Source organism: Lampris incognitus, chromosome 19 (assembly GCF_029633865.1).
Source record: "Lampris incognitus isolate fLamInc1 chromosome 19, fLamInc1.hap2, whole genome shotgun sequence".
In the NCBI taxonomy this organism is placed as follows: domain Eukaryota; kingdom Metazoa; phylum Chordata; class Actinopteri; order Lampriformes; family Lampridae; genus Lampris; species Lampris incognitus.
In genome coordinates this window covers 28455983-28482018 of record NC_079229.1, presented here as the reverse complement: position 1 = coordinate 28482018, position 26036 = coordinate 28455983, and the positions used below count along the sequence as shown (strand labels likewise).

General features: G+C 44.4%; 1 protein-coding gene across 2 annotated transcripts in view; it reads right to left on the bottom strand.

Moving 5' to 3' along the window:
• dnajb6b (DnaJ heat shock protein family (Hsp40) member B6b) overlaps nucleotides 1–26036 on the bottom strand; it is a 39436-nt gene that overhangs the window by 5302 nt on the left and 8098 nt on the right. Inside the window, exons 2-8 of one of the 2 annotated variants that reach the window (XM_056299117.1) lie at nucleotides 20327–20440; nucleotides 13549–13658; nucleotides 12079–12138; nucleotides 11267–11374; nucleotides 7378–7512; nucleotides 6659–6806; nucleotides 6481–6551 (exon numbers count right to left, since the gene is read on the bottom strand). In XM_056299117.1, coding sequence (XP_056155092.1) covers nucleotides 6481–6551; nucleotides 6659–6806; nucleotides 7378–7512; nucleotides 11267–11374; nucleotides 12079–12138; nucleotides 13549–13658; nucleotides 20327–20391 — 697 coding nt within the window. In that variant the 5' untranslated portion in view covers nucleotides 20392–20440. Of the gene's footprint in view, nucleotides 1–5571; nucleotides 6552–6658; nucleotides 6807–7377; nucleotides 7513–11266; nucleotides 11375–12078; nucleotides 12139–13548; nucleotides 13659–20326; nucleotides 20441–26036 lie in introns of those variants that run through there. The other variant, XM_056299118.1, reaches the window with a different exon arrangement.

The following is a 26036-nucleotide window of genomic DNA, read 5'->3' as shown; positions in this document are numbered from 1 at the left end:
TGCTTGGAGCTGGTCTTGTAGCCTTCACCTCTACCATGCTTGTCTCTTGTTTTCATTCTGATCTCCTCAGACAACTCTGTCCTTCGCTTTCTCTGGTCCATGTTTGGTGTGCTGCACACAATGATACCAAACAGCACAGTGACAACTTCTCTACATTTAAATAGGCTGGATGACTGATTACACAGTTGGAGATGTATGTGTGATACTGATTAAAGAAAGTAATTAGTTTGAAATGTCACTATAATCCAATTATCTTTTCTAAGGGGTACCAACAAATGTGTCCAGGCCAGTTTAGAATATCTTTGTAGAATAATTCATCTCTTTACACGGCCTCTGTGCTTTATTCTGTGACATACCAAAGGCATGCAAGGATGCACGACAAAATAGCTTTTCATTTCATCACTCTTCAGGAGGAATCAAGCATTGTCTCAATGAGCTAAGGGTACCAACAAGATTTGTGTGTGTGTGTGTGTGTGTGAAGTTTTCTCATACGTATGTGTGCTGCCATTATAGGATGACCACAGGTGAAACTGAGACCTCTAATTTTGCCTGATATGGAATGTGTGTCCTCACCCTCTTTTGCAACAAACATACACATCATCTTTTTGCAATACACACACACACACACACACCTGTGTGTGTGTTGCAAAAGAGGGTATGTGTGTGTGTATTACAAAAGGGTGTGTGTGTGTGTGTGTATGTGTGTGTATTGTAAAAGAGGGTGTGTGTATATTGTAAAAGAGGGTGTGTGTGTGTGCGCGTGTTGCGTTGCAAAAGAGGGCGAGCGGAAAGCGAAACATAGCGGTGCCTTTGGTACTGTGAACACAATCAAAGGAGAGAAAAAAGACTCGTCCATGTTTTACAGCGAGTTGAGCACTCGAGTACAAGATGGTACACTGATGCCACGAGCGCGAGACGACAAAGAGGACATAAAACAAGGAGAAGTTCAAAGAGTCCCAAGGGCAGGCGTGGCCCCCGCCATCCTTTCAAGCGCCGACCGTATATTTCATTCATATTTCATGTGCCCGACTTTATTGTGATTAGTCATGTAAATAAAATGAGATTTGGTTTTTCTTTTCTCAAGGTAATTTACATTTATATTGAATTAGTGGCAGGCAGGGTATAAGGGGAGAGGGGGGGACTTATTATGCTGGGAGATTACAGGCAGATCTCATTGCCATTGTGTTGTGTAATTAAAGCGGTGAAGAGGAGAAGAAAAGAGGACCAGATGCTTCCCCGTGCAGAACCTGGTCTCATTTGAGAGGAGATCTGCAACGGCTCTGAATGTCTCCTCCATAGTGTCTGTAATAGCCACACGGCCTTAGACAAATCACAAGTCATTAGAGGCGACGTATAGGCAGGTTCGCTCGACAAAGCAGCTGTATACCTGTTGGGACCGGGAGCGATCTTAAAACGGCTTCTTTGAATATGAAATAAAGCGCGTCACAGTCCCATAAATCACTGGTTTTGATTGCATAAACCACATGCAAAGTTGGGATTTCATTGCAGCGCGGCGGCGTTTTATCTTGGCCTGCGTGTCACATATCACTGGGTTCAATACTCTCCGAAAGGGCGTTTTTATTACCACAGGTCAGCCATTTTGACCCCGGTCCATTTGTTTGTCAGAAGTGGCTCGCAAGCATATTGGAGTTTCACACATAAAGAACATGGGGTTTATTTTGTCACTGGGGGTGAAAGCGCCGAATAAGACGTGGTGAGGCCATACTTTGACTGACTGTCTTGTTGTCCAATGAAGATTTATGTTGCTGTTGCTGTGGGCTCTCGGCTCCTTTTGCGGGGTTTGTAAATCAGGTTCACAGCTGACAATCACTAGCCGGCATCCATCTTCTATAACAGAGAAGTCACACAGCGGGGAGAGGGCAGGTCCCAGCGGACTTGGAGACTGGCCTTCCCTTGTCTCCGTCCAGCTTTGAAAAGCAACCAATTCAAACGCACCCTTGCTCCCCTTGTGGAAGATGTCGGGTGAGCCTATGGAGTCCAGCAGAGGGGGAAACAGAGCTGTACGGAGCCGGTCCGAGGTTGCTGTCTTTGTTGCACAGCATCTCTCCTCCACCAGATCAATATTTGTGTCTTAGGAGCCGGTTACCTGGGTGATAAGACTCATCCTCCCCCCGCATCAAGATGTATAATCCATTATCAATTAATTTCAACAACATGAAATCAAAGTGCGGCGATGATAATGATCCTTTAATGCTCGTAAAGGAGGCCTCATTTGAAAACCAGAGCAGGCAATCAAACATTCAAGTTTCCTGAGCGCTTTCATTTACGACTGTTGTCTTGAGAAATGCCTTGTCATTTGTCTTCAGACCCACAACCACCGTGCAGCACCTATGAAGGCCATTTGGACCTGTGCACAGGAACACGTGTGTGTGTGTGTGTGTATAGGTAACACGCACATGATTTGTGTGTTAATGCACACAATACAAATGCACTCTGTTCTGTTCTCTGCTCTGGGCTATTAGACCCAGTAAGAAGGAATAAAACACAGGCAGTATAAAAATCTGTCACTACAAAACAGCCTGGTGGTTCAGAAGCGTATTGATGGATCCTGAAGGAAAAACTACTGTTGAGATGGTTCACCCGAGATGACAACACACTGCCCCTCACCCCACCCCCCACCATTAAAAACCTCTGCAGCAGGCAGCGTTGTGCCGATATGACACTGCTGCCAAGCACAGAGAGATAGTGTCTGTGTCCTTGTTCAGACACAGCACGAGAAAAGCTGGCAGCTTATCTTTCTCATCACCCATAAGGTAGGCAGGGGCCAAAGGAAGCTTCAGACAATGCTGTAGCATAGACACAGGCACATTAGATAAGGTATCAAATGCCGAATGTCATTTACGGCCAGCAACAAGCCAATGCTTATGATTCACAGAGGCCCGTGTGACGGTACTGTTTGACAATGGATGGGCATGGATAGGTGTCCCCTAACAGAAAATGAAAGGACAATGTTGAGCCTACAAGAGTATTTGAATTTTGTTAGAACAAATCCTTAAACGTGGGCTTTGCGAGGACTACCCCATATTAAAGGAGGGTTATTTCATGACCCACTTTATTTTTGACAGATGGGGACAAATAAGATAGCAGCGCTGCTCAGATATGCAGATGGATGGATTTGTTGTTTTTATTTTATGACACAACAAATATTTATCCGACACCATGTGGGCTGCTCCGTCTGCATCTAACGTGACGAGCATCAGTCGGTGTCTGGAAGAGAAATTATCATTTTGCCATCACGCCGTGTCTGCTTTTGTACTGAAACAGTGTCATCTAGTGGACGTGGGTGCAGATCGTGCCAATTTTCGAATTTTAACGAAAACATTTTAAGTTCCGTTCTCATCCAGCAGAGGGGGCTACAGTACTATTTTAAACGATGCATGACGCAGAATTGCCCACGAGACTGCTGCAAATCAGCTTGACTCGCTGCCTCCTCGTGGTCAGGTGACTTCGTTCAAACAGCATACTAGAGATTACAGAGGCGGACATAAAAAAACCGTTAGATCTTAATATTAAAGCGAGGATGATGTGTAGGTTATCGTACTGCGTTTCAATAAATACCAATTACTAACGTTTGTGTATATTTAGCATTTCCAGGTGAACGCTCTTCACGTCCGATCCTTATGATGTACTGGGTTTCTGCTGCTCGGGCAAGACGATGAGAGAGCGAGAGAGTGAGGGAGAGAGAGAGAGAAAGGGAGAGAGAGAGAGAAAGAGAGAGAGAGAGAGAGAGAGAGAGAGACTTATCGAATTAACGGACTGAACCCACCCCGCTCCCGAGCACAAAAACGTCCGACTGAGCCCATGTGAGTGAGAATAGAGCAGGTCATTGTCCGGAGTACACAGCGAGCCAGTGGGCGCGTTGATGACGTGTCTATCGTGCGAATGGTGCGGTACCGTGCCCGTCACCCCCACCCCCACCCGTTGATATTGCGGATGCGTCCAAAGTGCGTGTATTGATGTCAACACAAAACCAGTCATCATTACGGATGAGTCGGTAGCCTCCGCGTCCGTCATCTTCGTCACTCCCGTTTGATTTAAGCGGGGCTGGCGCCTGTTTCCAACAGGTGAGCGCGCGTCTGATACGGACTTAATCCTCTTGGGTTAATTAGCTCTAGATGTGTGTGGAAGAGCAACTCCGGACAACGGCCGGATCCGAGTGTCCGGACGTCGTCCGGAGTCCATATGAGGAAACGGCTGGAGTGACGCGCAGACTGAAAGAGACGAGAGAGGGAAAGAAAGAGAGGTCACCCAACCATATCAGCCTGTAAGGACAAGGCTGCCGTGTCACCTAGCAACAGCCCACCCCCACCCCCATCAGAAAAAGACGCCGCACCAGCAGGGGGGGGGGGGAAGATGGCTGCCCTCAAGAGTACTACGAAAGACACGCAGTATCTGCTGCGTATCCCACCGAACACGGGCCACAACAGAGTTTACAAGTCGTTAAGCCGTGTAACGTCCCTGCGGCCCCGAGCACCACGGCCGCGTTGCGAGGGAGGTGTTCAAACATGCACATCCCGCCCCGCTTCTTCTTGCTCAACCCTGGCGGCTCCGCTCCCACTCCCGACTCGTCTCAGTGAAAAATGCGGCTTATGTAAATAAACCAGCCCGCGGCGCATTCCACAGGACCGGCGACCGTGCACGCACACACATGCGTACTTTTCTCTCCACCCCCCACCCCCCCACACACACACACAAACACAATTAACTGAGACCACAGTCATCTGCCCTGCCAGATACCATCAGTAACTATTTTCGGTCTGAAGCGATTCTCCCGTCTCTAGAGATTTGCTGCAAAACCAAATACAATCAGCCCCCCCCCCCCCCCCGAGTACTGGTGGTTTCCAAATGGAGGGACCAGTTTTAGCGCTGCTGCAGACTTTACTCACCGTGCACGTTTGAATCCGTTTAATTTCGAAAATTTGATTGACTATCTCGGGAACTCGAAAACAGATTTGATTGATTTGAGTTCCCGAGATAGTCAATCTAAAGAGAGGTCAGGGTATGTGTCCTGGGACGTCTTCAAGAAGATGCACCATCAGCACTTTTACAAGACCATGATAGTATTTCCAGATGGGAGGGACAGCATAAGAGACCTATAGCTCTGGAGACAGACTGGTTTACCTGCTTGCTATGTGTGAGCCATTAGGAGGTAAACACACCTACCTACCTTGCAGTAAGAAGTCATTTCAGAATGTAAATATATACATGCACACATTTGCTATAAATACACATTCAAAAGTATGTTTCTTCATTTCAAAGTAACACTGCATACTGGTTTTGCGGCACATTGTAGTGCATTTATAAAAACAAAAGGATATGAAAAAAGGTTACATGATCCTGGTCAACTAAAGTGAGACTGAGATATTAGTAGGTTAAAATAATGCACACTGTGAGTGATGTGATGGGTGGTGCGTTCACTAGAAAAAGCAGCCGCCGCAGATTCTTTCTCGTGGTTTTGTGAAGCAGGTTTTAAGTGTGAACAGGCAAACACACACACACACACCTTGCAGATCCGAGGAGTGTGGGCTGAGCCAACAGAAACACCACACAGACACCGTGTGACTGACAGCCCTCCCACAAAGACAAACTCAAGTTTATTGACCAAATCTGGAACCTAGTTGCCTTTTTTCTTTTTTACACAAAGTACATAAAATCCCCCAGTTGTCCAATAACAACGTCCTGTCTGTGTTCTGGGATTATGGTTTGAGCAGGTGGAACAATTACAGTGAAATACAAGCAGCCCTCTGGCATTAGCAAACATGCAGAAATGAACAGAAACACGCTGTGGTAATCCAAACAAATATATGAACAAATACGAAAGCAATTTAAATGCACATTAATAGTATCAATTTATTAATCAATCAGCTAAATCATTCATTTTTGTACAGGCATGAAGATGAACACAGGTAACAGGTTAGCAAGGTGTAATTCAAGTTAAAAGACATTAGGGCAGAAGGGTTAAGTTTCTATCATTCACTTGGTTAAATTGGTCAAATGAAAAAGCAAGTATGACATGCTGAGCTCAGATGTAGAACTTCTTGGATTTCCTCCTACATCTAAAAATGAAAAAATTATAACCACCTCGTATGAATGACAGAAGTAGTAGGTACATTTAAAAATAAAACAAAAACACTCTGGTCTTAGGAAGATGGTCCCAAAAAAACAAAAAGGTAATCCTAAATAAATACAAGTATTTTGTGCATCTCTCGCCCCCCCTTTTTGCTAAGCGGAAACAAAAATTAATTCTTTCTCCGGGAATGAGGTGCGAATATCACCAGGAGGAAATGGAGAGAGAGGGAGAGAGAGAGAGAGAGCGAGAGAGAGACAAACCACCGCCGGCCACATGGTGCCATTCAGGCAAGTTTGACTTTTTTTTTTCCAGGAGTGAAAACTGAACGCTGCCTCGAATGTTGTGCTGAAATAATTACTTGTTATCCAGTCTTAGGAGCTGCTCCTTACCATTGACGGTTAGAGATTTTAACTGACCATCCTCCTCTACCTCAACCCGCTCCTGGCCGTTCTCCACAATCCTAGTGGACAAAAAGAGAAAACACGAAACGCCGTTTAGGCAAAACACATCGGGCTTTGGCAGGAGTGAGGGCTTGCCGGGGGCCCGGTGACCCTGACATTGACTCACCGTTTTGTGGTGATTTTTCTGCCGTTGATGAACTTGGTGGAGGTTGAGACGGATCGGAAATTACCCATCCCTCCTCCCCCGCCACCGAAGGATGATGAGGAGAAGGAGGCGAAGCCCCCTCCGCCCATCTGTCCAAATGAGGTAAAGCCTGTGGGGAGAACAGAAAGTCATTTGAAGACTGGCATCCTCCTGTGTGGTAGTACAGACACTGCAACCGTGGCACAAGTAATTCATCTAGTCGATAAAAGTCAAACAACCCCCGCCTCCTTACAAATCTGGGGCTTAGTAACTACTAAATGTAATGATTTATCTCCTGTACTTTCCTAAAAGTTTAGTGGCTCATAAGCAAGACAAGGGAGAGACAGACAAGCAGACACAGAAAAGGAGAGGATAGAGGATGATGGCAAAGGCATAGCAGTAACAGACATGGACACGTGTTGGGTGCGAGTCTGTGTCCTGGTGGTAGGCAGTGATGGGGCTTAAAAGCAAACAGTGAGCAACAGCACTAGTAGCTGTAATAATAATAATAAATTAAACTTATATAGCACTTTTCTAATACTCAAAGTCGCTTTACAATGAACAGGGTGAAACAAGACAACAGATAAACATGACAGACATACAGGGGTGGATGGGAAGGGGGGCTACAAGTATAATAATGTAATAATAATATGAATAAAAAAACATCTGTGCAATATATGCACAAGTGATCGAGTATGTACCTGAATCAAACCCTGAGAACCCCGCCCCGAACCCTGGGAAACCCCCAAAACTGGGGAGGAATGGCCCCCCGTTTCTGCTTCGGCTCCGCTGGCGATTACGACCCCCACCAAAGAAATCCTCAAAAGGGTCATCAGCTGTGAGAAGGACAAACATCAATTCCTCAGTTAGTACCTGACATCCTTCATTAAAAAAACAGTCAAATCAATTTCATATTGCATTGTAAACACATCTTTCATATCATGACAGGCCTGCAAAGACAAACTCAAAAGCTCCTGAAAAAATAAATTTAACAGTAAAACAAAGCACTGAATTTCTGGACCAATCTTGACTGTTTTCTTTCAAAATAGCTGCCACACCAGGGCGTTCGCGTAGCGTAGCGGTTTAGTCAATTGCCTACCGACATGGGGATCGCCGGTTCAAATCCCCGTGTTACCTCCGGCTTGGTCAGGCGTTCCTACAGACACAATTGGCCGTGTCGGCAGGTGGGACGCCGGATGTTGGTATGTGTCCTGGCCGCTGCACTAGCGCCTCCCCTGGTCGGTCGGGGAGCCTGCTCAGGGGTGGAGGGAATAGCGTGATCCTCCCATGCACTACATCCCCCTGGTGAAACTCTTCACTGTCCGGTGAAAAGAAGCAGCTGACGACTCCACATGTATCAGAGGAAGCATGTGGTCTGCAGCCCTCCTCGGCTCGGCAGAGGAGGTGCAGCAGTGACTGGGACGGCTGGGAAGAGTGGGGTAATTGGCTGGATACAATTGGGGGGGAAATAAAAAAAAAAAAGCTGCCACACGTCTCACTTAAAACCCTGTGGACACGCTACTAATTGCACGCTGCCAATCTAGGTCATCCCAGCAGCACACGGCTGGATCGCTGCCGCTGTACGGCCAAATAAAGACTCCCATAACATCTTCTCTGAACCTTGTGTGTGGCAGGAAATGAAAGAGCTGTCTCTCTCCCCTTTGATAGAAAGCTTAAAATACTACTAAGACCTGGAGCACGGCAGTAGCTGCATTAGTGTCCGTTGACTTGAGGAATGACATTACAGCCCGCAGCTCATCTCTTTTAGAAACCTGACAGTAACACAGCCAAAGACTGTGACCGAGACTGAAAACCTGAAGAAGTCAGTGGTTTGATTTGCATGTCTACAGTCCATTTCACTTCTGGCTCGTCCATGTGTTCAGCCTCTTCCAGAAATGATTTTTTTTTTTAAAGGACCCTTTTTAGACGAGTTGGGGAGAGAGGAAAGACCACGTGGTGCTCCTTCCAGGACCTTTAAGCCCTCCTTACAGCACGACTGTATTTGTCTCAGCAACATAACCTCCCCGGTCTGTGAGGAGAATGACAGATCGACCGAGGCAGCTGGTGTCCACAGCCCCTCACTGGACAGGCCTCGGGGCAGAACGGCGGCTGGAGACTCCAGTGGGCTTTTACAATACATCTTAACTCTCACTTTTTACACTTACATGCCAAGAACGGCAAAGACAAGCAAAAAGGGAGCTTTAGAATACTAAGGCTGTCCTGAAATACCCCCCCCCCCCCCAAGTTTCAGCCATTCAGTGCATTTTCCAAACGAATGCCCAAATATTCGTTCTAAACTGAGTCAATAAGATCAAATTGAAGCCCGAGACAAATAATGTATATTGAAGGCAGCCACAAGCGGTCCCTTGTTTACACTTCCAAGTGAATTACACTACAGATCACATGACTGTTGACAGTGAAGCTTCACATGGTCGTTTTTTTAGGCGATCCAATTACAAACAAAGCAACGCGCACATTTGGCACTGAGGCAAAAATGTATTGGAATGGATAGTTTTACCTTTGTTCACATATTTGGAAATAACGCGATGTTAATCAGTGTATTCAGTGCTACATATGCTAGCAGGTTAGTGAACCAACTAGACTGGGTGTCATGCCCAAAATTCACCCCTGCCAGGATTCCACCCCCCATTCATGCAAATGTGTCCGCTGTGTGGACAGACAGTCTTGTTTTCTTTGTTTCAATACATGTACTCGGCTGTTCTTCCATTGCAATAAAAACTGTTTTCGGATGGATGTATTTCGTTTGGATATCATCTAACTAATTATCCTGTAAGCTACACTATAGGATAGTTAATGAAGATACTGTAGAAAACCTCCAGATACAGATGGGAAAAACATCCCCAATACTGAACTCATGTTTCAATACCAACCTGCCAGAAGGGTATTCAAACATTTGCAGCTAGCCTTGCAGAATATTTATCTTTACATGGAGGCCTTTGTTATGAATTTGAAAAAAATACTTGATGCAATGGATGTTTTAAGTGCACAAAGCCAGTTGCATGCTAGCGCCTCTCAAACAAGACCCTGGATCTCGTATCTGTATGGAGGAAACCAGTTGGCAGGTCAAAATAGAACTTGAGCTTAGTCCTCCTTGTAATTCTGATACTACCATATACTACTGACAGCTTCATAAATCAGGAACTCTTACTTTTGTCTGTTACTGTTTACTGAATAAGATAAACAGCAACGATGCTTTCCCACCAGCTGCCCTACACTACAGAATGCAATATTAACACATCTGAGTTAGTTTACTCAATACATCTTCAAATCCAGTAAATGTCCCGTCTGAATTCAAACACTCAGCAGGGTTAAAGGAGTGCGACCATTTTCCAAATCATCATGCGCATTCACCGATGTTCTTGTGTTGCAGTTTTTTCAAAGAACGTCTAAGACAAACAAATACAAATCCACACACACATAACTGCTCACATCTCCCCCGCACTGTACATGTGCTATGACACATGGACACACACGCTTGGCGTTATTACAACAGCTCTTGTTTTAATATGGAAGCTATTTTTGAAAGCATTCCAGTTGAGTGATGTAGGTGCTCATATCCGTCCTCCGTCTGCGTCTGGACTCCATATTTAGAGCTACATGAGGTGAACTGCACATGCCTTCCAATCGACCATTGGCTGTACCCCGACAGCCTTTTCCACACCACTGAGCCAGGCAATGAACTCCTATTACAATACTGTTCTCAATACAACTGTGTGTGTGCGTGTGTGTGTGTGTGTGTTTGACAATCGGCCATTAGGCGCCATGTGACAAGACCCCATTGTCTTTACCTCTAATAAGCAGGCAGTGGTCAGCCAGCTACTACAGCAGCCAGCAATAAAACAGCATTCCCTCTGTAGACATCACACCCACCAGCTAGTGACCTTCAGAACTGGGAACTCTTCTGCAACAAATCCAATCGAGGGCCATATTTTAACAAAAGTACTGCTCTTCTTTAAGAGGTCTAAACCGTACAGTAGGTGGCAACTGAATGCTGGATGAAGTGATGGTCAGTGTTTAGCAGAGATGGTCAGTAGTATCATCCTTCATGCAACACTGTGTGGCCGATGTCTGTGTGCTGAACAGGGCTGAGTGAGTCAGATCTACTGTGGGTTGGTTTAGGGATCTGCACCAGGCTTTATAAAAAGGCTTTCTGGGTTTTTAACGTGTCCTCAGGGCAGTGGAGCATATACTATCTAATAGAAAAACTAATTAGGAAATGGCGCCGCTACCGTTAAGATTTAAATTAAGCAAACAGCAAGGGACTGTTGGCCATGTTCCCTCTGTTTCTCCATTTCCCTGATGAGTATAAAAACCAGGTCACAGATTTTTTTCCACAATTCTTGACCAGATGAAAAGGCCGCCACACTGTTTGCACTTCTAGTCGAGCATGGACGAATATAAAGTCAGATAAAGCTATGACGAGTTGTGTGCAGAGGTAGTGGGGTAAAAATGCATTGTGAAATCCTCATCCTTTTTAGCTTTTCTCCTGGTTTTCTACTTTAGGACAAAGTGAATTCCCAGTAACCACTCAAGGGGCACTGCTTTCTTGCTGAGACAAGAGGGCCTTACCGAAGAAATCTGCGAATGGATCTCTGCCGCCAAAGAATTCCCTGAACACATCCTCTGGATTACGGAATGTGAAGCCTCCACCAAAGTGATCGCCATTGTGATAATGGCCTGAAAAGGACAGAAAAAAGGTTAAGAATAACAAAAACAGGTTCAGTGTATAAGATTACAGATACAGCTGTCAACACAAGCCCTATGAGGGAGTTACATGACGTGCTGAATGTTGTCCTGCTATGTTGAATTATTTAAACTTTCTCTAACAATGGTGCGGTTGCAGAAAGCAGTGCCAGAGGCACCAGTAAAATGGTTTTTTAAGCCAAAGTTAAAAGGTAAAATCAAACATCTAAATTCGGGTTTCAGACACATTTTCCATTTCTAAATGCCATACACTTTCCCAGACCTTTAGGTTTTATTGGATGGGTTTGAAGAGTCTGGGATGGTGAACATTATGACGTTATCCAGCTACTGCACTGCAATGTCAAAGCTACTACATTTATATGTGAAGAATATCTATACCAACATGTCACACAGTACATTAAATAAAATGGATTCACGGCTACTTTAAAATACATTTTAGCCTCCTCTTTCTTGGGTGTACTGGGTCAGAACAACCGCAGCTACCAATACATTTCCTGACCTTTTGTCAAACTAGGTAAAAAAGACAGAAATGGTAAAATCAATTTTCCATAATTTAAGAGCTGCATGTGATGCCTGAAAAAGCTCAAATGTCCAGCTGGGCACTGACCGTCTAACAACTGTGACTACACCATCAATATAAAGTCACTGGTTATTTTTCAAGTTCATTTTTTTATTACCTCCTCCGCCTCCTGAAAGGCCTTCTTTGCCGTATCGGTCATACGTATCCCTCTTGTTATCTGAGGAGGAAAACAGGAAGTTCAATAAGGAATTATAGAGAGTCACAGCAGATGAGCAGGAAGACATTTCAGCTATTAAAAAGTCTGTGCAGCTTTTGAAACACAAAAACTTCCCCACGATATTTGTCTACATCAGTCAACAACAGTGTATCTCCATGTTCATTGTGAAAATCTTTTACAGTGCTTTCATAGCCCAAACGTACCAGATGTGTTCATTTAATTAATTGAAGCATGTACTAGATTCAGATAAATTGATCAACCACTTCTCCAATTCTGTCTGAACACTTAAGAGGTCCCACGATATATATATATATATATACACACACACACCCACCCACACACACACACATATATATACACACACACCCCTCCATTCTTGTTACCCCTTTTATCTGCACTTAATTTACATTTATTCAAAACTCAGTTGTAGAAATTCACAAAAAAAAAGTCTTAATTTTTGCATTTATAAGAGCCATGGTCTCATCTACCTGACAAGTTTTTAGAGACATCACCTTGAACCTGCGAACATACACTTAAAATATATCCAGTGAATGAGAGTGGGAATGAGAGAAGACGGGTGACCTTGAACCGTCCAATTGAAACTAGTCGATAGCATATCGATGTCCACATTATTCTAAAAATGCCCGGCGGTTATTGGCTGTTAGTCAAAACAAACTCCCTTCCTTCGCAAAACCCCACCAGGCTGTTTCATTTCACTTAGATATACATCAGTTTGCGGAAGACTGCCATGCTCTGAAAGCTGTTCCATGGGAACTTTATGTGAATGCTGAACCCTTATCAAAGCTTCCGTTAAACAATCAGAGGAAGTCTGGGCTCATTCCCATTTCACCACACGGCACACTGACAACCCTCTGAAGACTACGGGCAATATGAAATTACAACCCGAACCCCAGTTCACAAGAGGTTTGTAAATTAAGACCTTTAACGATGAGTTAATGTTCAGTTTCCATATATCCAAAGGCACAAACAATCTTGATATTGCGCCACATGAGGGCAGATGATTAATGCCCCATTTCTAGCCATCGCTGCTGGGGGAGCAATGTGCAACTGCAATGAACAAGATAAGACATCCCAGCCCTCTCGTGAGCCACCCCACCTACACGTCGATTATAAAACACTGTGCCGACTTTACTGGCAGACAGATAATCTGGATATGGGCATAGACTTATTATCTGGTAATAACAGAAACGTGACTTAGGTAGCTTACACTTTTGTTTTGGACAAACGATGTCAAACAGCAAGTGCAAGATCTCACTTATCTTTAAAAAAAAGATAACAGGTCTTTCTTGTCTTAATACCTCAAATTAACAGATAAACTTTCAATAAAAGCTCATTTAGAGACGCATCTATACATACGTGCATAAATACATCTGAAAAAACCCAGCTTACCATCTGAGAGCACCTCATATGCCTCTGACAGCTCTTTAAACCTTCTCTCTGCTTCGTCCTTGTTGTCGGGGTTCTTGTCTGGATGCCATTTCAATGCTAGTTTTCTGTACCTGGGACACAAATTATATACACAAATAAAGTGTGTATCATGAAAATATCAACACGTCCATGTACACGTCTGACAGTAGGCCTGGTGCAAAGAGACAAATGCATAATGACTCACCAGCAAATGCCCACAACACAACAATCAAGGACAGTTTATTGGAAATAACTTAAAATATGTAAATACGGGTTGAGTGAAACATATTCAAGTTAGCCTTTATGCATGCTCAATAATAAAGGTAAGGAAATCACAGAAAGGTGAATCAGTTCATCTGGACACAACGTTTATTAAGATAAACGTTTCATCACTCATCGAAGTGACTTCTCCAGTCTCAACAGACTGCAGGTATCCCCACCCTTATAAACAATACAGTGGCATAACGACTACCTAGCCATCGGTTCAGATTTGTGGACGGCTTCACCTCACCTCACCTATCCCATAACCTCTCGAAAGGTCATTGGGGCACCGCTGTTGAATCGAACTGTGGACGACGCTTGGGTTGAAATTAAATCTCAGGTCCGACATACCACATTTCACCGACCACGTTAACTCTGTGGACAACCACATCAAGTTCACCGGGGAGGATGTGAAAAATGACAGGTTAGCCTTCTTACACTGTGAAATTGCAATTGGTGATGGGGGCATTTGATTGTTGATGTTTATCGTAAACCAACACATACTGATCAGTACTTAAGGTTTGACTCTCGTCATCCACTTGAGTAGAAACTAGGAGTCATCAGGATGCTGTACCACCGAGCTGACAACATCCCCACTGGACAGGACAGCGGCCGGGGAAGGGGAGAAATATCCCCTTAAACAGGCCCTGGTTAAATGACCAGACACACAGGACACGTCACGTCATGTCCACCGTCGAACGTCAAGTAAATTATCAATTGGAAGCAATGACAGGTGTCACACTAGCCACGTTCCGTCACGTCCGATGGCTCCGTTCAACGTCAAGAATTACAGAGTTTGAATTCTCGATGGCTGACGGATCCGTCAACCAGCCCTAGTACATTGTAATAATGAGAAATAAAGTTGATATAATGATATTGGTTCTGCTGTTTACGGACTACTGTTTCAAAATAATTTTGTTCTCTAATCCCAATGCAACAGCCGTTAGTGCCGTTGGTCATTTCGCTTTCTCTGCCGCGCGCTCGTGCTGTTTTTACCTCCCTTTTCGTGCCTTTTGCCGCACGCGGATACCGTTTTCCGTCCTCTCGCGCTCTACCCGTGTCTCTGCCACGCACAGATGCTGGTTTTACAGCCCTTCGTCGGCTGCGCGTGGGCTGAACATGACGTGACGCGGCGTGCGCTCTGAGACAGGTCAAAAGTAACGTTGACGGAATGTTGATGGCGACGTGACGTGACGTGATGTGTCCTGTGTGTCTGGCCTGTAAGTGTGGTTATCCTAACTAGGCATCTGTCAAAGCCAGGAAGACACCCAAACAATGCATCAGCCAATTGAAGAGAGAAGGACAACAGCTGTCTAAGCATAAACCAGTGGTGGTTCTGTATGTGGCGGGAGTGTTGGAACAGTCGAGACACATATTTACCAAAAACTGCATCTCCGTTGCTTTCAAACCCCGAAACACGCTGCACCACAAATTGGTCCACCCCAAGGATCGGGTGCCCCGACACAAACAGAGTGATATAGTGTACACTGTTGAGTGCCAGGAGGATTGCCGTGACTTCTACATCTGGGAAACCAAACATACGCTGGCACTACACAGAAGAGCTAACACGTTAGGCCAGGACTCTGCAGTCTACACCCATCTACAGGCCAGTGGCCACTCTTCCAAGGATGAGGATGTGCACATCCTTGATAGGGAGGAACGCTGGTTTGAACGGGGAGTCAAAGAGGCCATTTATGTCAAGAGGGAACGACCGTCCCTGAATCTAGGGGGCACCTAGGAGTACATCTGTCACCATCTTACAATGCTGTGATTGCAACTACTCCCAAATCCTCTGTGAATAGTACACATGGCCATTGTAACTCTAGTTAATGGTCACGGTAATTTGCATATGAAACCGAACGTTGGTTTCGGTCGTTATGCCACTATATTGTTTATAAGGGTAGGGATACCTGCAGTCAGTTCAGACTGAAGAGGTCATTTAGATGAGTAATTAAACGTTTCTCTCTCAATGTGTCCAGATGAACTGATTCAACTTTCTGTGATATTCAGGTTAGGTAGACTGAAGACAGTGAGGATATAAATCATTACTGGGGTTTCAAATAGTAGTCGTATTCAAAAAGACAGAACTGGATTTAAGCATTTAAAATTGGAGCAGGGTTATCCCAAATATCTTTTTTTGAGCTTAAGACCGGCAGCAAGTATTCAAAGCTTCATTATGATGGGGGTTTGACATCTTGACAAACTAACTGTAAGTCACATCCTATGACGTTGCATTGGGTGTAGAAGAAACAAGAACTAGTATGCTGTGTTCACATGGACACCGGAAGTCATTATAGTGGACGAAGGCAGGACTGTAAAATCAAGATGACGCCGACAAATTATAACGACAACAGCTCACCATAAACCCCCATTGTCCTGTAGTGTGTGTTTGCTTGTTTTTTGTTTTTTTGCCATCCAGTTGGCTCCATCACACAGTTGGTTTTTACTGTGCCATATTGCCAACTGCCATATACGGTCTCCCGGGGAAAGGGGGGAATTTTTTTTCGAATACTGATTTTGCCGTCGATTACCATGGCAACGATCAAAGGCTTCAACGTTGTGAAGCATTTGGGTCAGCCTTAAATGGGAGGACAAGTAGTGTGTGCAAAAGACCTTTATCCAAGGACGAACACCTTGGCCGATACACTGACGAGCCAAAACATTATGACTACCTGCCTAATATGCTGTTGTCCCTCCATGTGCCGCCAAAACTGCACTGAACCACTGCAGCATGTACTCTACAAGACCTCTGAAGGTGTCCTGTGGTATCTGACACCAAAACACTAGCAGCAGAGCCTTCATTTAGCAGATTTTTTTGTGTGTGATATACTCTTCATCCCTGTAGGGAAATTCTGCTCTGCATTTAACCCATCCTAGCTGTGTAGCTAGGAGCAGTGGGCAGCCACCGTGCAGCACCCGGGCACCAACTCCAGTTCGTCTTGCCATGCCTCAGTCAAGGGCACAGACAGGAGTATTAACCCTAACATACATGTCTTTTTTGATGGTGGGGGAAACCAGAGCACCTGGAGAAAACCCACTACAGACATGGGGTGAACATACAAACTCCACACAGAGGACGACCTGAGATGACCCCCAAGGTTGGAAAACCCTGGGGTTCGAACCCAGGACCTTCTTGCTGTGAGGCGACAGCGCTAACCACTGCACCACCGTGCCGCCCTTCAAGTCCTGTAAATTGCCAGGTGGAGCCACCATGGATTGGACTTGTCAGTCCAGCACATCCCACAAATGCTCAATCGGATTGAGAGCTGGAGAATTTGGAGACCAGAACAACACCATAAACACTTCCTCATGTTCCTCAAACCACTCCCAAACAATGTGTGTAACGTGGCAGGACGCATTATCCTGCTGAAAGAGGCCACTGCCAGCAGGGAATACTATTGCCATTAAGGGGTGTACCTGGTCTGCAACGATGTTAAGGTAAGTTGCATGTGTCAAATTGACGTCCACATGAATGACCGGACCCAGGATTTCCAGGCAGAACATTGCCAAGAGCACCAAACTCCCTCCACTAGCTTGTCATCTTCCCACAGTGCATCCTGGTGCCATCATTTCCCCAGGTCAACAGGGCACTCTTACATGGTCATCCACCTGATCTAAAAGAAAATGGGACTCATTGGACCAGGCAACCTTCTTCCACTGCTCCAAGGTCTAATTCCGACGCTCACGTGCCCATTATAGGTGGTTTCGATGGTGGACAGGGGTCATCATGGGCAGTCTAACTAGTCTGTGACTACGCAGTCCCACCATACACAACAGGGCACGATGCATTGTGTGTTGTGACACATTCCACCCATAACCATCATTAAAATTTTCTGCGACTTTTGCCACAGTAGACCTTCTGTTGGTTCAGACCAGACAGGCTAACCTACATTGCCCTCGCACATCGATGAGCCTTGGACGCCCAACACCCTGTCGCCAGTTTGTACCTCCTCAGACCACTGTCGATAGGTCCTGGGATGGGCAATATGGTCAAAATCTTCTATGACACTTTATGTGATCGTACATCAAAGTAACAGTAAATAACATGATACAGTAAGGCCCAATTGATACTCCAAATGTCGGCTAGCAGACAGATGTCTCTCGACAATTTTGACGTCATGAGAGACACTTTTTGTGTCTCCCAGGGCTGTCGTGTACACGACACATTTTCTGTCTGCTAGCCGACATTTGGAGCATAAATTGGGCTTAAATGTTCTGTAAATTCAATTAAGAAATGGTTCAAAACAACCATACCGTACTTAATCACATTTGATCATTTTCTTCTTTTACTTGGAACTTACATACAAAAAAACAACTTGCTCACGAGACAATACTTGAGTTAAAAACAAAATCCTCAAACAGTCAAAATTTACTAAAAACTAACACTTTCAAAATGGAAGCTTTTAAGGTTCCAAATGAGAACAATTCCATGTTTTCTTGTCGCTCCACGTCTTCTTCTTTTTTAGTTTTATGGCAGTTGGCAAGCAACGTTATGGTGCATTATTGCCACCAACTGGTATGGAGTGTGCACTGCCGCTCAAACCACAGCTCCTGTGGTTGAAACGGTGTAGCCAAATCTCTACCGGTGGACACATTTCTACCATCGCACGGCATATACCGTCATATTGCCCAACCCTAGTAGGTAGGACTCACCACTGCTGACTGGGTCACCTCACAAGCCTTGCTGTTTCAGAGATGCTCTGACCCAGTCATATGGTCATAGCAATTTGGCCCTTGTCAAAGTCGCTCACGTCTTTACTCTGCTTATTTCTCCTGGTTGTTCACTTACTATCTAATCTACCCAGATCTTGACATGTGCGCTTGTCTGGAGATGATCAATGTTATTGGGTTCACCTGTGAGTGGTCATAACGTTTTATTTAGCTCATCAGTGTACAGTTTTGTTTTAGTGGCAATCATGAATACTTTATTGGCATACACACTTGCAATGCCTTCAAACAAACACACACACACACAAAGGCACTCTCAAATACACACACACACACACACACAAAGGTAAACACACAAAACTGAAGTACACAAACAGACACCCTTAAATACCACACACACTAGAAAGCCCAAACCTTTCTCCCTTCCCGAGCACAAACAACAAAGACAGCCTAAACTGTACTGACGTGTGGTGTGAGCACACAAACAGCGGTCTGTGCTGCATCAGCTGTTTTGTTCCTGAACGAACAGCGAGACCAGCAGTGGTCCTGCTCATGCTTTGCTGCAGACTGAGGCTCATTCAAAAGCCTGCACACAATCCATGGACTGACTCCCTTATGCATCTATAGTGAATAGCATTTTGGTCAACTGTTTTGTTTGAATCGATGACATTATTTGGCAGTCTAGGACTGACTGATGATGTGAAGGTTAGTCAGCCAGATAAGCGTTAACAGTGCTTCTTGGCTAATAACCTCTGACATACTGTAGCCTCCTTTATTCAAGGGTCAGTATATTCAATGGAAAAAAGCAATGGCATATAAATGCTTGTTCGGACTTAAAGTATCAGCTGCCTTCATGGCTCTAATTTACTTTCTGCGTCCCTTCAACACTTCCATCAACTTAGAACACTCAGAAGATATTTGGTGGAGTTGGTTTTTCTAGGAACTAATCTGAATCATGCCTTCAGTAGAGGACAGTAATAAACCAAGATCGGCTTTGACAGTCTACGAAAAAAATGTTTACTAAAAAGATTGAAATATCTTTTACAACAGCATTTATCAACTTTCTCAATTGGAAACTTTGTTCCACAGCACAGATGTCAGACAAGGAGGCCTCCATCTTTAAGCACATGATCCACTGGATCATTATGTGCTTCATGCCTTTTTTATAAAAGGCAGATGGCACTTGGTCGGGCGTCCCTACAGACACAATTGGCCGTGTCTGCGGGTGGGAAGCCGGATGTGGGTATTTGTCCTGGTCGCTGCACTAGCACCTCCTCTGGTCGGTCGGGGCGCCCTCCAGACTGGCAGAGGGGGTGGCGCATCGACCAGGGCGGCTTAAAAAGAGCGGGGTTATTGGCCAGATAAAAAAGGGGAAAATTGAAGGGGGAAAAAAGCCAGATGGCAAAGAAAAAAAAAATATACAGAGGAGCACCAAATTTACCATTAAGTGGAGACCAGATAAACAGCCTTATGCCCCATACAACTGAACAACTGACCTCCGAAAACACAACGGCCCAGACATGACACTTGTGACTTGTCAAAAGCATAGCTTGTCGGGAATAAACAAACAAGGAGGTGTTGTTGACTAAAGCATGCCCCTGTTCAGTGGGCCAATTTAGCAATTGAGTGTGGGGGAAAGGTATTTGAAAAGAGCAAGGTTACAAGAAGAGTGGAAACTTTCTGCATCTCTTTCCACTCTCCCCTGCTCTCCTGCTCGAGGGGAGATAAAATTAACCTATTGCATCCTTCTGAGTGGCCCATGTATCTAACAACAACAACAAGAGCAGCAGTGGGGTAAAAATAGTCCCAAGAGCACACTGGGGGAACTTACGCTTTTTTGATGTCCTCCTTCGACACATTTCTCTGGACTCCTAAAATATCATAGTAGTCCCCCATGGTTGTGTCTGTGTGGGTTTTGTAGGTCTGCTCCTTCTTTGCGTGTCCTCTGGAGAGAGAGAGAGTTAGCACCAGTTAGTAAGGCATGCTAGCACTAAAGCAAACTGTTGCTGGGGGTTGAAGCCAGCGATGTGCCACTGGGAGGAGGGCTCCCCTCCAGGCCAGAGACGGGATCTTGGAAAAGGGGAGGGTAGCACTGACATTATGCAGGGGATGCTACACCACAAATTGTAATCAAGTGCACTGACAGAGACAATGGGGAAAGATCAGCAAAGTTAACACTTCAAAGAAGGTTGAATCAGTTCATGTGGATACAACGTTTACTGACATACATTTTCGTCACTCATCTAAATGACCTCTTCTGTCTAAACTGACTGCAGGTAGCCCCACCCTTGTAAACAATACAGTTGCATAATGACCGAAAACAGCGACCAATTTTATATGCAAATATGGGCGTGACAATTAACTACAGTTTCAATGGCCATGTGAACTATTCACAGAGGATTTGGGAATGTTTGCATTCACAGCATTGCAAAACTGTTCTCTTAGCCCCCCCCCCCCCCATACATGTGAAGGGGCCACTTAGATGAGTGATGAAACGTATCTGTCAATAGACGAACTGATTCAACCTACTTTGATTTTCTTACCTGGATTATTGAACATACATCAAGACAAACTTAATACTAGCCTCGTAAAATAACAATTAACAGAAAACTGCAGCTCACATTCGGGCTGCAAGAGAAAATTGGGATTCAATGTTTTGCTTTTAGGGATCGTGTTATCCAAGAGGCCTTTTTGTCTTCCTTTCTCATATGACTTAATGCTTCAGCTATGAAGTTTAGCCTTCAAGAACATGACAGAACAAGTCTAATGAATAAAGCCATTAAAAGGAAATGGGAGTTATCCCTTGGAAGTAATCCCAAATCAAAATGCCATATAGCTCAGAACTGAATTTGTGTAGTAGTAAGGATGTTTATCAGAACACCACTGACAGTGAGAAAAGTCTGTGTTTAAGAGGAAGACAAGAGAAAGAAGACCTATGAGGAGAAAAGGGTGAACGTTTCAGTGAGGCGTCTTCACAGATCACCTCACAGAGCCCTGGAGGTATAGAATGTATAGCAGTGCAAATAGCCCTCCCTTAATTCACAAAAAACACCAAGATAAAGCAATTTCAATTCAACTAAAACCTACTGACAGCTATTCAGGCATGTAGCGATTACCACAATAAGCACAAAAATTATTACTGCTTTTTAATGAAAAAGGAATTTAAACGGACATAAGTAATTCTCTAGTATGAGTCAGTGGGCGTAGCAAAGACAAAACATCTGTTACCCAGGAATTTCATTTGATTTTCTGATAATCCTTTCCACCTTGACAGAGCCATCTGCTTAGCTACAGTTATCCCATTATACGCACATGTATGTGTAGGGACTTAGAAGGAAATCACAAAAAAGGCAACTGAACCAGCTAGAAGCACCCTATGGTTCAACATGGGCCAGATTAAAAATGCAGAGGGAGAAATGGAGATCCACCACGAGAGCTTTTTATTCAATACCCAACCGAAAAGGCTGAACAGAAGGAGCGAGGAACCAACAATGAAGCCAAACATAGGTGTCAGTAAATTGAACAAAAATGGCTTAAGGGGTGGAGCTTCAAAGCACAGTAATAGCAAATTGTGTAAGTTTTACTACTTTATAAACTTAAAAAACAGTCACTAGCATAGCAGCTGAAAATTCAGTTCATATGTGGGCTCTCTGCTGTTGAGAGTTCAGAAGTAAACACGAAAAATAAAAATGCAGGGAAGGAAATTTATTCGAGATTAATTTATCAAACTATGTTCAATTGTCAGCAAGTTGAAACAGTTCTCCACCGTGAATATCATTTCAGACCGCATTAAACACGACAGTAATTCCGCATGGGCCAAAAAAAAAAAAGGTTTGTGACATTGATTCCCTAAGACTTTCATCCTGAAGAAAAAGAAAACAAAAAAGTGGAAGACTAATCACTACATCAGTCTGTACACTTGGGCATTTTGATGACCCTAAAGGCAACTTTCAACATGAACTCGGGTGTTTCCCCACAGCTGGAGAATTTACTTGTGGTGCTGGGCGGTGGGCGGAGCCCCATGTGACGGGCGGGTTCAGTAATAAACTAGTCAAACGCAGGTTTATGAATAACTATTCATTGCAAACGAATAACTATTTCAACATAAATAACTATTTACATATTAAAATAAATCTCCATTTTCAAAATATACTTAAGAAAAAAAAACAAACTCTGCTTTTTGATCAACATGTCAAAATAAATAACTTGAAATACATTTCACATTTTTCTAAATATATTCTGATTTCCAATACACTTCATATTAAAATCAATGTTGGCTGCGATCTGAAATGATCTAATTTTGTTTCCCAACAGCATATTGGCGGACATTTTCATTGTTATGAAGAGTTTGTATCCCATCTGTGGTGCTCTTCGGTTCTCTTCATCTTCCTGGCGCTTTCTTTTTCGCTGAAAATAGGATTCAGTGGGCTTCATGGCTGGTGAAAGGAGGAAAACGTGTCAGTCAACCTGGTTATGTTAGTCCAGCTTTCGATGATGCCACATACAAAAATGTTGGTAGTTGTACGCTCCAGTTAACTGAGTGTTCAGTTCAGTGCTGAGGCTAACATTACTAGCTAGCCAGTCCAACTACCCTTGTAAGTTGCGTTAACACAAGCTGTGTAACGTTAACACTGTGAAAATGTGACAAGGCATTCTTTTTTAGGCATCCCTTACACAAACCACTAAGTGTGGTGTTTTTATTGTTGAGTTAGGAAAAGGCAACTTACCTCAGAAAAACGTGACGCTGCCAGTCTCCCTTTGAAATTGACGTACCAAATGAACCACTGTCACACATGCCTGACACGCGCACTGTGTTGAGAAGGGAGGGGGAATTCGAACTTTATCTACCTGGGTGAGTTTGAATCTACCTGGGCGGGCTGCCTAAGTACAGCCCATGTATGGGAAACGCTGAAATTTCTTCAGTCTTAAATACAGCTTGGGGCTCCTACCACCAGCTGAAGTTGATAAAACAACCCCAATACAAATAAACTTGAGTCAAACATACCTTCACCTCGACTTTGAAAAATTAAAAAAAACTTGTACATTCAAACAATGAACCAACTATGTAAAAACATCAGCTCGTTGCTTGCACCTAGTGTATTATTTTTGCTATTAACCGTGAATTCCAGTAGTCTTCCTTCATTCTTGTTTCTCTGTCCTGTGTGAGAGACAGGTTTTTAGTCAGCTGATGCAGTGTTTTCCTTATTTTCAAATAAGCTACTTGTATTACCCAGACCAGCAAAAAGATGCGATTTATGAATGGGCAGTTAGCCATCTAGATTAGAGTTGGGACCGATCTGATATTGGCATCAGGTGCCGATACTGACGTTCCACGTTCCAAAAAGACCAACCAGGTGAGCGACGAGGAGAAAAGGAACAGAAGGAATAGCACAGTCATCCCGTATGTTTCTGGGGTCTCCGAGAAACTCAGGAGAATTTTCAACAAACACTGCATCCCGGTATACTTCAAACCCAGCGACACACTCCGACAAAGACTGGTTCATCCCAAAGACCGTGTACCACACACCCGGAAAAGCAATCTGGTGTATGCCGTACAATGCAATGAGGATTGCACTGACCTACACATAGGAGAAACCAAACAACCACTACACAAATGGATGGCCAAACACAGAAGGCCAAACTCCTAAGGACAAGACTCAGCAGTCTATCTACACCTAAAGGAGAAGACACACTCCTTCGAGGACAGCAATGTACACATTTTGGACAGAGAAGCTAGACGGTTTGACAGAGGGGTGAAGGAAGCCATCTATGCGAAACTGGAAAAACCATCCCTCAACAGAGGAGGAGGTCTGCGACACCACCTATCTCCCACTTACAATGCCGTCCTTTCATCTCTACCCAGGAGACTCAAGAAGCCTAGCCTCCAAGAACAACAGTCGGTCACTAACGGCTCCAATGACTCTCATGACCACTGAATAATGAAGTCGAAACTAACACCCCCAATGACCGTCGCTGCTAAACAAATGCAAATCAATAGCTCCGATGGCGACGGGCCCGGCTGGACATCGGAGCACAGGAGAGCCACGCACATCAATAGCTCCGATAATGACGGGTGCAGCCAAACATCGGTACACAAAAGAGCCACTCATATCTATGGCTCTGTTAGCATAGGGCGTTGGTAAACATCGGATCACAAAGAGCCACGCATATCACTAGCTCTGACAACGACTCCTAGAGGATAAATTCTGAGTCTCATCACCAGCCAGTCAGACTAGCTTGGTCTAGTCAGAAAGGCACAAACTGAGGGAGCCTCTTGGATGACAGGCGAAATGTCTTCACGGATATATACCAAGTCCAGTTGCACTTGATTCAATTCCTTTGGATAACCATAACCTGGATGAATGAGAACATTCACAGAGATACTGACGTAATTCACTCATTGGATATCGGACTGACGTTACCGATCCAGACTCCATAGGTTGATTTTTTTACGAATTATAGCTATGTAGCTAATAATGCAACTTTAAGCCAAAATGGTATATGTAAATTCAGGTAGTATTGAAGTGTTTCGAGTGCAGGGACGTGGGACACCCGCGCAGCGCATCGCATCGCTTGCCCACATAGAGAGCAGGAAGTGGAGGATGCGGAAGCCGCCAACTAGGTAGCTGAAGCTGGGGGAGAAACGAGGCTGGTGGTCGTGGAGAAACAAGTGAAACCCCACAAAATGTGAACTTGTAGTCTCCTAAATGCCATAGTAACCTGAAGATAAAATGGCTGTGTAGATGACGTAGTAACCGTATCAGAGGGATCCAGTGTGAGTGGAGTGAGTGACACTGCTGCATGTGTAACCTCCCTGGCAGCTGCTGCAGCCGAGCCCAGGCAGGAGGCGCAGAGTGACAGGCAGGAGGTGGCAGTGGGCCCGCCTGTCACCGAGGGCCAGGAAAGGGAAGATGACGATGAAATGGAGCTACGATTCTGACTCAGACGGCACGGTTCCCAGCAACCAACGAACTGTATACTTTGGAGGAAATCAATGTTTTTTTGCATGAAACTTTTGGCAAGTAATTGATTATTTTCCATCCATCTATCCATCCATTATCCAATCCGCTTATCCTGCTCTCAGCGTGGCGGGAATACTGGAGTCTATCCCAGCAGTCATTGGGCAGCAGGCGGGGAGACACCCTGCACAGGCTGCCAGGCTATCACTGGGCCTGTTATATGTATTTGTATATTTTACATAGATTAAATTACATATTTTTACCACAAATGTTGTTTCTTTGTGTTGTGTTTTTGTTCTTCTTTTCAGGTAACGTTTCAACAATCTTTACAAATAGTATCTCATAACTGCCGTTTGTAGTGACCGCAATGAAATCCACAATGGTTTGGGAGCTCTAAAGAAAGGCAATGGTGTTACGTAGTCATTTCACAGCTATCAAAAACCATATAAAACAAGAAAAAAGTACTTCATATATACTGTGACAATATTTTTGTTTAGGTTTTCATTTGGCATGTAGTTCAGCCAGGGGGGTACAATATTCTAGAATTCTGTGGCAGGTGTAAGAATGAAGCAAGAGCAGACT